The sequence below is a fragment of the Lissotriton vulgaris genome, chromosome 6 (genome assembly GCF_964263255.1).
Source record: "Lissotriton vulgaris chromosome 6, aLisVul1.2, whole genome shotgun sequence".
In the NCBI taxonomy this organism is placed as follows: Eukaryota; Metazoa; Chordata; class Amphibia; order Caudata; family Salamandridae; genus Lissotriton; species Lissotriton vulgaris.
Window position 1 is genome coordinate 541,233,738 of NC_141694.1, and position 13,927 is coordinate 541,247,664.

Sequence of the window (13,927 nt, forward strand, 5' to 3'; positions counted from 1 at the left end):
ATGATGGCATTCCTTTAAGATGGGTTTAATGATGTTAAAGAATCAGTGAGGGACACAGCCATGGGCCAAAATAGGCAACTATACTGAGATCTGCAAAGCAGATTGCTGGAAAATGTTCCTTCTGTTGATCAAAAATGTAATTTGCAGTATCAACTAGCCAGCATTTGAATAATATAACACATATTTGAGATACTTATCTTTGTCTCTGTTTACTCGCTGATTTAGCTAGTGTCGTATAAGCACTCTCTTCTTTTTTTTATGACTTTTAATTAGGTTTTAAAAAAAAAAAAAACCATACAACAATATCCGCCCTCAAACGACAGAAGTTACAAATAAGTAAAGGCACATTTGGTCCATGCAAATCGACTGTCAATAATCTGTGATCAGTAATAATGGCATTTACATCAAGAACTTCGAGCGGTCAAACTAAAAACACTAAAAGAACGCCTACTGAGAATACCACATCATCTGTGAAACACCTTAAATAGTGTTCCACTGACACCCCCTCCTCCCATCCCACCCAACCCTGCCCGCCTACAAATGTAGTCTTGCAGTGTAAATTCTAAGCTCTTCCTCAAGCGGCATCCGCGGCTTGGGGCATGGCTCCAGGTGGATCCTTCTATAAGTCGTCCACCTCTACCATATTTTATAATATTTCCAAGGGAAACCTTCCACTATATAACTAGGGCGTTCTAGTCCTTAGCATTGGTCCAATATAAGCGCACACTTCAGTGGTGCACTTGGTGAAGGGACCTATCCAAAAATGTAATGTTACAATTAAGAACATTTGCTACAAATTGTAGGCCTTCTTGTCTTCACACCCTGAAATTCGGGGGTGGATCCTAATTGATGAGTTTAAAATTAATACTTGTAACTTTTCTCACTTAGACAGAAATCCAAGTATAGATAAATGTTTTTAAAAAAATGAATTCCTCAATTTATTTTTAATTTAAATATTAATGTAAATTAATTTAATATATTTTAAACTTATAACAAAATAAAATTCTACAGCACCATTAACTTATTTTTTAACGTATTATTTCCTTATTTTAAATTTATTATTTTAAATAAAAACTACATTTTTAAATATTTACTCAAAAAACCTTCTAAAGTAAATTGTTTATATTGATTTACCTTGTATTCAAATGTTAAGTTATGTAAGAAATTAACTTAAATGTATTTGAAATTAAAATAAAGTCTTAAGATATTTTGAAATAATAAAGATCTTTTTAGTTATAATATATATTTTCTAATTTTATTGAAATGTATAAATATATTTAGAAAGTTGGAATAAATGAATGTATAACATTGTTTCTTAAGGGGTTCTATTTTCTATGAAAGGGTGGTTGGCCATGTGTGATGCTGGACATACTGCAGGTCGTAGCTGCAATATGTTACTACTGTAATTTTGAAGTGCAGTTTGTAGCTAGTAACTAGTTTGTGGATGGATGCATGTTCCTCCTTAAACCCATCCTTAGCCTTCCTTAACCCTTCCGTACTCATCTCAAAATCCTTCCCATTTCTTACTAAGAATTACCCATTTTACAGCCACTCCCCCTACCACTCCCACATTTACTACTAAAACATAAAATGCATCTGTACAAACAAACTATTTTGCTTCCGTAGGAGGGGAATTTCACAGCAGAACTGGGTGAGATGTTGAAGGGAGGACAGCCGTTTGCCCAAAAAGCAGGAATAAAAATGTCCAGATATTGTGTGACTGCGCACATACTCATCTGCTTTTCTATGGTGTTTCATCCTATTTATTGCAGGCCCATCTCCAAGTCTGAAAGGTGGATATGGCACAGACAGAAACAAAAAGCCTCTCTCTTCTAACCCTGTGATAGCGGCTGCCAAGGAAAGCCATGCTATTATCGCTGAATCACTGCAGGAGATCCTTGGGCCAAGAATGGCTGGAGATGTAAGTTACTGAACAGTAAGAGAACTGCCAGTCATGGCAAAAAGCCTCCTGTACATACAAGAAATGTAGTATAACTTTCTATACATACCTGCAAAAGAGTGAACTTGTGCCAAAATGTCTGAATTAATTCATTGGTTAAAGGTAATAATAAATATACTACTGAGTGTCCCCAACCGTTGCTTCAAAGCACATCTTTGACCGCATATTAACCAAACAATATTTGCGCATTCTTGTGTTTGGACTTCTTGCCACATTTTAGTATCAAAGCACTGATCCCCTCTGTTCAAACGGAAAGTTCAGGCAGAGAGACGACAATGTATACCATCGTAAGAATGTTTACCTGCCCCATGTCATAAATAATTATGCTTCTGAATATGATGTGCTGTTTGTACTCAGGTTTTTATTATTGTCTCTTTACAAAATCAATAAACTTGGTTAAAGAAAAAAAAAATAGACTGAGATTCCAAAGCAGTTTTCTGAAGTTGAAGATGCACCCAAAGTGCACTCTTTTTAAGAGTGGCTATAAGAGAGTGACCGCCATCTGTAAGAGGGTTTCACTGGCCACATTTGAAAGTGAACAAACTTTGAGTTTGAGTGAAGTGGAGTGTTGGACGCAATCACAGCAAGTGGCTGACATTGAGAAAGAACAAGTGTAATCTGCTTCAGAGAGGGGTAGGTTATTTGGGGTACCATGTATTGGGAAAGGGCATGGAGCTTAAAATATAATGTAGGATGTCGTACCAGCTGTAGTTCCCCCACTATAGCCTTTAGGCTGGTGTGCTCAACTACCAGGCCATGGCCGTTCTATTTAGTGTGCTAGGGATTGACTGGGTTCTTCAGGCTATTTTGGGAGAGTGTGTGGTCATCAGAACAAGTGGTTTCATAGCAGATGCATTGAAACTTCTTAAATCTCTAGAATCTTTGAAAATAAACCTACTCAGTGGCACTACCAGCAAAGAGATACATTTATTGTTTGATACTAGAACATGGTCAAAGCCTGATATCGAAACGTATATGAAAGAGGCCACACCATCATATTATCAATGTATACTTATAGCCAGGAAATTTCTCCAGAACTATACTTTTTTCCTCTCTGCTCAACCCCACCCTTTCAGATTCTGAAACTCTTCCAGTCAGGATTCTTTCCCAAACAGGTGCACATGGTGTCTCTATTCATATATCATGCCCCATCTTCTCCCTTCATATTTCTCAATTACCTTGCCAACACTCTTAGTGAATTTACCACCTCAAACTCATTTCTTATGATCTTGGGGTATTTCAACATATGCATGGAAAGACAGGACAAGCCTTTTTTCTCGCATCTCTTGACTTTACTCACAGAATGCGAAATGCACCAATATGTAAAAAGTGCTGCACATGTAGCAAGTCACATACTAGACCTGACAATAGGACCCAAAATTGTTTATCTCACATCCAAATACCTGCCTTAGTATGATCAAACCATCACCTGTTGATTGGACAAATGCATAATACATCACATTCACACTAAGGTTGTGTTAGACTGACAAGAAACTGGTCCCACATTACTTCAGATTCACTAGCCTCTTTATTAATGCCTGAACACACAAATGTAGGTAATATGACAAATGTTACTACTAAACATGTCTCTTATTGCTCTTCCATCCCAAGCACTCTTTATACTCTTGCTCCTGACTAATTTTCGAGGAGTCAAATCAAAAACAAGTTTTGCCACAGTTCCATAATGAACTTAATTCTCTCAGGAAAGCTCTGAAAAAGTCAGAGAGACTTTTGAGACAGTATTATGACCCTGCCTATCTAATGCATTTTAAAGAAAAGCATAAGCTTTTCCTTATAATACATTACATAGATAGGTTCAGATATAAGAACACAATTAAATTAGCCAAGAACTATATTTGGCCAATAGAATTTTCAACCCATCCAACGCTTAAAAGGAAATATTTTCCAATATCAGAGAACTGTCTCATTGTGCCCTGTGTAACTACAATTCCAGCACGTTTTGTAAAGAATAAACTGCCAGATTCATCAAAGACCCGTTTTGCGAGTCTTTAATAGCGATTCATAAGGAATCGCTATTACAGACTCGCAAAATGGGATTCATGTAGGAATCGCAAAGTAAAATGCGATTCCTACACATTCCTTATTTGCGATTAGCAAATTGCTAATCGCAAATAAGGAATAACTAAAGGCCCATAGGAATTTTAAGGATTCGCTATTAAGGACTCGCAAAACGGGATTCATGTAGGAATCACAATTGAATTTGCGATTCCCACTGATTCCTTATTTGCGATTAGCTAATTGCTAATCGCAGATAAGGAGTGACTCCCCATTCATTCCTATGGGCCTAAAGGCCCATAGGAATGAATGGGGAGTTATTCCTTATTTGCGATTAGCAATTTGCTAATTGCAAATAAGGATGCGATTTCAAGGGTGCTAGGGGTGTCCAAAGGACACCCTGTAGTACCCCTGAAATGTAATCTACATTGGTGTTGCGCACACACATGTCCAAAGGACATGTGTGTGTGCAACATGCAACTTAGAAAAATGCATTTTAAAGCATTTTTCTAAGTTTTCGCTATTTACCACGAGGTTTGACCTCGCGGTAAATAGCGGCCCGAAATTGCAAATTCACAATTTTTAAATGGTTAATGAATTGCATTTAAGGAATCTCAAATAGAGATTCCTTAAATGTAATTCCTCGCAATTTAGCGAAATCGCATTTACCGATTTTTGCATTTGGGATGATGAATCCCAAATGCAAAAATGCGCTCGCAAAGGGCCAGATTCTCAGAATCTGGCCGTTTGCGAGCGCAATTAAGCTTCATGAATCTGGCTGAAAATGATTTATTTATCTGTAAGATATAAAACATAGAAAAATAGAGATGCTATTGCTACATCTCTGTTTACTGGTGATGCAGCATACACCTTGGATTCAACACATCTACCTGCTCGAAATTCGAATCAATCAATTAATCTGAACTGTTGCTCTGTAAAGGAGCAGGAGTAGTGGGAGTAACCGAGTCCGAGACTTTGATCAGTGATTTTAAAGAAGGTTTTATTTTTATATAAGCTCTCCGGCTTCTACTAGTGAGTCTTTCCCTAGCAAACGCTGCAGGATCTGTTCTGGTGTTCTTAACAGGCTCCAGGATGTCTTCTCCTGTCAGGATCCGGTTTCGAGAGGGCCCAGTGTTCCGGAAAGGCAATCGACATGTAATGCAAGGGAAGAAAAGGAAATGGTCACTGGGACGTTCACTTCACGTCAGGCAGTGGGGCCGGGGGTGAGGGATAACCAAGTGCTCAAGTGATAGGTTTATACAGCGATGCCGAGTGCTCGGGTGCTCGTGAAAGGGAGGGGGTCTTGCATCGACTATACAATATTTACACTAGTGCTCGGTTATCACTCCGGAGGGTGCAGACGCCGTCCCACCCAACCCGCTACCTTGCCCCGTACCTCTGAAAGCCACACTCCTCCCCCGGGAGCGTGGCGGGGCGACTCGTGGGGTCGTTGGCCTCCTGGCTTGCTGGTGTCGCCGGGGCTCGTCTCGTCTCCTCCGTCCAGGCTCTCCTCCCGACTCAAAGGTATCGCTCTTCTTCTCCGGTCTCCGATTCCGACTCCTTCTTCCTCCGGGGATACGCCGTCCGTCCACTTCCTGGGTTGTCCTTCTTTTGGCTCGGCATGGTCCGCCACGTCATCAAGGGGAGGAGTCTCGGCAATCTGAGAGGCGCAGTTAAAGGCGCCCGGTCCTTTAATGTTCTCCTCGTCCCAACTGTACCCGTAGTCTTTTGACAGCCAATCGTCCTCCTGACAGGGGGCTTCGCGCTGTTGAAAGGGGAGAGACATGGGTGTCAAGGGCGTCTCAGTCCACCACTCCCGGGCCTCCCCGTCACACACCTCCCCCCCTGGAGTCTCCCGATCGGGGAGAGGAAAGACCCTCGACAAATAATCTGCATTTCCATTCTCCACACCCTTTCTATGCTGTACAGTGAACGTGTAGGGCTGCAAGGACAAGAACCACCTGAGGATTCTAGGGTTGCGACTTTGGTTCTGATACATCCATTTCAATGGAGCATGGTCCGTTTGAAGGATGAACGGCCGACCCTCCAGATAATATTGCAGCTTGTCAATGGCCCATTTTATTGCTAAACACTCCCGCTCCACCGTGGAGTACTTGCACTCTCTGGGGAATAGTTTCCGACTCGTGAACAGGATGGGGTGTTCAACGCCGTCATCCCCCAGCTGAGACAGGACGGCCCCTATCCCAACGTCCGAAGCATCAGTAGCCAATGTGAACGTTTTCCGGAAGTTCGGGGATTCAAGGACAGGAGCTGATGTGATGATGGTTTTGAGATCCTCGAATGCTTTGATGGCCATTGGTGACGGGGTTTGGATTTCACGGGGTTTCACATCCTTTCTGAGGAGATTGGTGAGGGGGGTGGCAACCTCCGCGAATCGGGGAATGAAGCGTCTATAATAGCCAACCAGCCCTAGGAAAGCCCTTAACTCTTTCTTACCAGTCGGAAAGCCTGTGTTCTGGATGGCTTTTACCTTTTCCGCCTGAGGGGATATGGTTCCATCCCCCAAGACGAATCCCAAGTATTTTACCCGGTTGAAGGCAGCCCGCGACTTCTTTGAATTGATGTGAAGCCCGGCATCCGGGAGTGCCGTAAGTATGGTCTGCAGGTGCACCAGATGTTCCTGCCACGTTTGGCTATAAATCACGATATCGTCCAGGTAAGCTGAACTGAAGGTGGGAAAAGGTTTCAAGACATGGTTCATCAGCCGCTGGAACGTGGCAGGCGCCCCGTGCAAGCCGAAAGGAAGGACCGTAAATTCGTACAAACCTTCGTCTGTGATGAAGGCGGTCTTCTTTCGATCCTCTTCACGGAGGGGCACCTGCCAGTACCCTTTCGTAAGGTCGAGGGTGGTGATGTATACCGCGTCTCCGAGCTTTTCCACCAATTCGTCGACCCGAGGAATGGGGTAGGCATCGAAAGTAGAGATGTTATTGAGGGCTCTGAAATCCATGCAGAAACGCTTGGATCCGTCAGGTTTGGGCACCATGACAATCGGGGAAGCCCAATTACTTTTGGACGGGCGGATGACCCCGAGACGTAACATCTCCCTAACTTCTTTCCTTACTGCCTCTCTTCTGGCTGCGGGAATTCGATACGGCCTTTGTTTTATTGTTTGCCCTGGAATGGTCTCAATATGATGCTCAACCAGAGTAGTCTTCCCTGGGAGGTCCGAAAAGATCTTGGCAAAGGGGCGTAATACTGTGTTCAATTCCTCCTTTTCTTGCCCTGAGAGGGCGTCATTAATAACCAGGTGTTGTAGGGTAGTCGACTGCTCTGCATTCGTGGGGACGGTCAGGTTGTTCCCCTTTGGTATGGGACCGATCCATTTTTTTAGGAGGTTAATATGATAACATTGGGTCTTACTGGGGGAGACCTTAAGTCTATAGGTGGTCTGTCCTATAGTATCCAGTATCTCATAAGGTCCTGTCCACTCGTTTTTCTTGGAGACTGAAGGGAGGAGTACCAATGCCCAATCACCGACTTGGAGATGCCTCATTTTCTTTCCTCTGTCGTAGTATTTCTTCTGTTTTAATTTCTGTTGTTCCAAATTGGTGTACGCTAAGCTTCTGAGCTTGCCCAACTTAGTCCTCAGCTGTACGGTGTATTCAAGCAGGGACTTCTGTTCCTGTTCATCTTCTGTCTCCCAGGCATCCTTAGTCATTTCCAACAACGACCTCGGGAGCCGGCCATACAGCAGTTCAAAGGCTGAACAGCCGAGACTGCTTTGTTTTTGTGCCCTGAGGACATACAGGGCCAGTGGCAACAAGCGGTCCCAGTCGGGACCCTCTACGGTCAACATTTTTTTCAGCGTGGCCTTCAGAGTCTGATTATATCTTTCCACTAGTCCGTCGGTCTGGGGGTGGTAGACCGACGTCCTAATATGCCGAATGTCCAAGGATTTGCATACTTCTTTCATCACCCGGGAGGTAAACGGGGTGCCCTGGTCGGTTAGGACTTCTTTGGGGAATCCAAAGCGTGAAAATAACTCCAAGAACTTCTCTGCAATGTTGGTGGTTGTAGGTGTTCTTAGAGGAAACGCTTCAATAAACCTCGTGGCATAATCCACAATCACTAGCGCATATACGTTTCCTCTCGAGGACTTGGGTAGTGGGCCTATTAAGTCCATTCCCACCCGTTCGAAAGGAACCCCGATGATGGGCATCTGCTGCAGGGGTGCTGCGGGTGGGAGGTGGGTGTTCCTCCTCTGACAAATCTCACACTTAGCGCAGTATGTCTGTACATCTTTGTAGACTCCTGGCCAGTAAAAATGGCGTAAGCTGCTGTCGGTAGTCTTTTCTTTTCCAGAGTGACCAGCAGTGAGATGGGCATGTGCGAAAAAGAGCACCTGTTCACGGAAAGACACCGGGACTACCAATTGGAGCCGACCCCCTTCTTCAGCTTCTCTGTACAAAAGGTCTTTTTGAATCACAAAGCGGGGGCATCTTTGGGGCTGAGAGCTATGATGTACGTGGGCGTTTTCCCAGGCGTTGTGTAGGGTCCTATCATCCGTCTGGGCAAACCTAAAACTACGGTCTAGGACCCAGGGTTCTGGGGTTAATAGAGTCGCTTTGGGTCCCCCTTCTGCCTGGAGCTGTTCCTCTAGGGTTTTTTTTGAACAAGTCAAGGAACTCGGGATTGTCCACTCCCAATATAACGTCCTCGGGAAGGGAGTCAACCACCCCTACTCTCACTACACAGGAGTCTTTCTGGTTTGGGCTTAAGGAGACTTGAGCTAGTGGGTAGGGCTTGACATCCCCATGTACACACCTGATGTACACCAGAGACTCGGGGATGTATTGGCTGGGATGTATAAAGCGCTCTTGGACCACTGACTGCTTGCACCCTGAATCTAGAAGGGCTTTGACCACATAGCCATTCATCCGCATACTCACATAAAAAGAGGACCCCAATTCGGCGGAATAGAACACTGTCTTGGGCAGATACCCTACTTCCATGGGTTCTTCGGTGGTACGTTTCTTGGGACATAAACGAGCGATGTGCCCCCATTCGCCACAGTCAAAGCACTGCGGCCCACGCATCATAGGGGATTCCATCCTCGGTGGTCGTGGTCTAAACGGTTCCATCAGGGGTTTCGGTTTCTTCTCAGGTTTGGGAGGGGGCAGGTTCTTATTGGTTTTTTCCTGGTCCCATCCTGTGATTCGGGGCTGGGCCCGAGCATAATTCGCCGCCATTTCTATGGCCTGTTCGATGGTAAGTCCCGAGTGTTGGCGTAGCCACCTTTGTGAGCCATAGGGCAGAGCATCCATAAATTGTTCCAAATATATTTTCGCCATCACTTCTTCTTTGGTGCTAGACTCGGGTTTCAGCCATTTGTCGGCAGCCATCTTGAGTCTAAAAAACAAAGTCTTGGGTTTTCATTGGGGCTTCCCTTTTCCTTACGGAAACGCACCCTGTAGGCCTCTGGATCTAAGCCCAAATGATCAAGGATGACGTTTTTCACCATCGCGTAGGGGGCATTGCCCATGGGGTTGGCCACCTGATATGCGAACTGTGCCTCACCTGTCAGCAGTGGAGCCAGGAAAAAGGGCCATTTGTCCTCTGGCCACCCCAATGCCCGAGCGGCTCGCTCGAAGTTCATTAGGAATGCATCGGGATCCTCCCCCTGGACGTATTTCTGCAAAGCAATCCCCGAGGGGTTTGGGACATGACTCCTGCCCTCGACAGGTGCAGCAACGATGGAGGGTGGCGGGGTTTTCTGCAGGCCTTCCATATGTGCCGCAATGGTATTCTGGAACATTTCGCGGTCGGCCTGGGCTGAGGTGATTTGTTGCTGTACAGCCCACTCTAGTTTTTCCTGCCCCTTAATGATGTGTTGAATTAGGGCGTCCATCTCGGTTTCACAGATGGGCTGCGGTGTTAATCCCACTTCTGACACCAGTTGTAAAGGAGCAGGAGTAGTGGGAGTAACCGAGTCCGAGACTTTGATCAGTGATTTTAAAGAAGGTTTTATTTTTATATAAGCTCTCCGGCTTCTACTAGTGAGTCTTTCCCTAGCAAACACTGCAGGATCTGTTCTGGTGTTCTTAACAGGCTCCAGGATGTCTTCTCCTGTCAGGATCCGGTTTCGAGAGGGCCCAGTGTTCCGGAAAGGCAATCGACATGTAATGCAAGGGAAGAAAAGGAAATGGTCACTGGGACGTTCACTTCACGTCAGGCAGTGGGGCCGGGGGTGAGGGATAACCAAGTGCTCAAGTGATAGGTTTATACAGCGATGCCGAGTGCTCGGGTGCTCGTGAAAGGGAGGGGGTCTTGCATCGACTATACAATATTTACACTAGTGCTCGGTTATCACTCCGGAGGGTGCAGACGCCGTCCCACCCAACCCGCTACCTTGCCCCGTACCTCTGAAAGCCACACTCCTCCCCCGGGAGCGTGGCGGGGCGACTCGTGGGGTCGTTGGCCTCCTGGCTTGCTGGTGTCGCCGGGGCTCGTCTCGTCTCCTCCGTCCAGGCTCTCCTCCCGACTCAAAGGTATCGCTCTTCTTCTCCGGTCTCCGATTCCGACTCCTTCTTCCTCCGGGGATACGCCGTCCGTCCACTTCCTGGGTTGTCCTTCTTTTGGCTCGGCATGGTCCGCCACGTCATCAAGGGGAGGAGTCTCGGCAATCTGAGAGGCGCAGTTAAAGGCGCCCGGTCCTTTAATGTTCTCCTCGTCCCAACTGTACCCGTAGTCTTTTGACAGCCAATCGTCCTCCTGACAGGGGGCTTCGCGCTGTTGAAAGGGGAGAGACATGGGTGTCAAGGGCGTCTCAGTCCACCACTCCCGGGCCTCCCCGTCACATGCTCTTACTCTATCAATGTAAAGCTGAATTAACATTTCATTCAGTACCTATTACAGATCTCTCAAATTAGGGGCTTTAGGCCACTGGTTTTATAGGATATCATCAACTCTTCCCTTAACACAGGTTTAGTCCCAGATATTTTGAAAAAGATACTGTAGTTCCACTATGGAAATAATGTATTCTTGCTTCTGTGGCAGTGTCTAACTATCGTCCTATTACTCTTCTCCCTGCACTTCCTAAAATCTTAGGACCATGTGTGTCACAACAACTGACCCATTTTTTGGAACGGGAAATTAGATGACTCCCAAGTTTGTTTCCCAACATAAGCACAAATTGAGCACTTTTGGCAGTGGTGAATGATTTATTTTGTAATCAAGAACAAGAGGGCCCCCCCTAAGACTAGATCTATTAAATGGCAAACACTCTAATCCATAAAAAACATCATTGTAGTCCCACACAGAAAGTATTTATTTGAAAAACATATATCTATTTATTTATATTTTCTGAAATTTTCATTTGTAGATCCAAAAGTAATAGCGATACACATATATATACAAAATCTATTTACATATCAGAATATATGCGACACATACCCTCTCACACCTTCAAAGTAACCACCAATCACACCCATACAAGCCATCCTCAATCATACCAATCAACAATATATACAGAAGGTACAGACAATTTACAAAAAATGTACACCATGGGAATAAACATACACAGGTGAAACAGAACAAAACGAAAAAGGAAAAACGCCGACGCGCGTTTCGGAACAGGACCGATATTCACCAATCCTTCGTCAGGGCGCAAACAATTACATATAGTCTCTTCTGTGACTTTTCAAAACATATCCATGGGTTTGAAATATACATCAAGGAATCCACAAGATTGTATCTAGAAAGCTAGACTCAGGGCTGCCGCTTCATGTCACAATATTCAGTCCTATAGACAATATCCCTATCCACACACCAGAAGCTGCGTGGATGATAAACAAGGGGGCAGAAAACTTCACAGCGAGATGTACAAGACTCGAGTCAGAAGTGGAAGTTGCAGAACCGTCGGTCCGGCTTTACTTTGATGGTAAAATCACCTCACAATATAAAGGATCCACTTTCCCCCTCTCAAAAGGTATCCCCGGTAGCGACACCTCACGGTCTGCTAGGCGGGGCACAATGCTCGAGCAGACTTCCTCCTGCTAATGCACTAGTAGATCAAACCGCCTGAATTCTTACACGGTCAAGTGGGCGGCAATGCATAACGCGTCCCTCGTATGTAGAGTGGTAGCAGAACATCCAACGATAAAGCCGGCTTGTGGATTCCTTGATGTATATTTCAAACCCATGGATATGTTTTGAAAAGTCACAGAAGAGACTATATGTAATTGTTTGCGCCCTGACGAAGGATTGGTGAATATCGGTCCTGTTCCGAAACGTGCGTCGGCGTTTTTCCTTTTTCGTTTTGTTCTGTTTCACCTGTGTATGTTTATTCCTTATGGTGTACATTTTTTGTAAATTGTCTGTACCTTCTGTATATATTGTTGATTGGTATGATTGAGGATGGCTTGTATGGGTGTGATTGGTGGTTACTTTGAAGGTGTGAGAGGGTATGTGTCGCATATATTCTGATATGTAAATAGATTTTGTATATATATGTGTATCGCTATTACTTTTGGATCTACAAATGAAAATTTCAGAAAATATAAATAAATAGATATATGTTTTTCAAATAAATACTTTCTGTGTGGGACTACAATGATGTTTTTTATGGATTAGAGTGTTTGCCATTTAATAGATCTAGTCTTAGGGGGGGCCCTCTTGTTCTTGATTACAGTATTTTCCCTGCCTCCTCCCCCTAACACTTATTTTCAGGGACCCTCGTGTGTGTTTGAATGATTTATTTTGTGCAGCGGATGATAACATTTCTACGGTCACCATTTTGGTAGATTTTTCTACTGCTTTCAACGCCACTAGCCACACTATTTTTATAAAACCACTTCAAAATATTGGCAGACCCAGCAACTGTCCTCTTTTGCAGCACCACGTGGAAAGCTGCTTTAGATTCCTCTGGAAGGTGCATGAGCGACCCATTGGAGGATGGATATCTTCCTTGCTACCTGCCTGGAAGACCATAAAAGCAGACTAGGGACCTTCAGATTTTCTAAAGAGCCTATGTCCTACCATTCCAACAACCTCATCCCCACATCCCACCCCAACAGACAGTTCAGTCAGAGGAACAAATCTAGAAATACTGCAGCAGGAGATGACAACTCTGCTGCACAATGGAGCAGTGGAGTTGGTGCCCAAGCAAAAAATTAGGAAAAGTATTCAGGGTGCTACTCTTGGTGCTTCCTGGTTCCCAGGAAGAACAGCGTTTTTTGCCCGATCCTAGACCTCAGGCTCTTAAATATTTCCCTGCACAATAAAGCTAAACAGGCTGTCTCTGGCTCAGGTTCTTCTGGATGCATTTTTCCACATACAAGTCCTAAGGATGTACAGTAGGTGCCTGTGGTTTGTGGTAGGGTCACCCACTACCAGTTCAGTCTTCTCATTCAGAATGACCTCAGCACCTCAAATCTTCACAAAGGTGATAGCAGTGTTGTGGCACAAATCAGTTCTGGATCTGTGCATTTCCATAGCGGGAGAACTGGCTGTCAAAGGCAGCTTGCTGCAGATGGTGTTGCACCACTTGCAGATGATTTTATCCCTTCTTTTCAGCTTGAGTGTTCCATCAACATATCCAAGTCTCTTTAGAACCCTCACAGCACCTGCTGATTATAGGTACACTACTGGAAATGACATCAGTTCAAGCTTTCCCTCCCCCATAGAGGATCTGGGACATTCAGGATATGATTCTGATCTTGTGGGAGTGAACTTGGATTCCACTCATGACAATACTCCGGCATCTGGGTCTGCTAGCTTTCTGCATCCTGCTGGTTATGCATTTCCACTGGCAAATGAGAACTCTAGTGGTGCCTTCGTGGGCAGTGGTTTCAACACAAAGGAGATCTTGCAGACAACATTGAGTTCCAAAACACTGCTGGGGACCTAGTCTGGTGGGCAGTATAGGATGTTAATGTTAATGTTATAAGGGACTTATAAAGCACGCGTACATCAAGAGGTTTCATGGCG

General features: G+C 44.7%; 1 protein-coding gene across 1 annotated transcript in view; it reads left to right on the forward strand.

Annotated features, from left to right (window-relative positions):
• The window catches only part of LOC147707531 (dynein axonemal heavy chain 5-like), a 1,425,553-nt gene that overhangs the window by 731,259 nt on the left and 680,367 nt on the right, over positions 1-13,927 (forward strand). Inside the window, exon 47 of the mRNA XM_086925656.1 lies at positions 1,773-1,921. Within this exon, the coding sequence (XP_086781782.1) occupies positions 1,773-1,921 (149 nt within the window). The remainder of the gene's footprint in view (positions 1-1,772; positions 1,922-13,927) is intronic.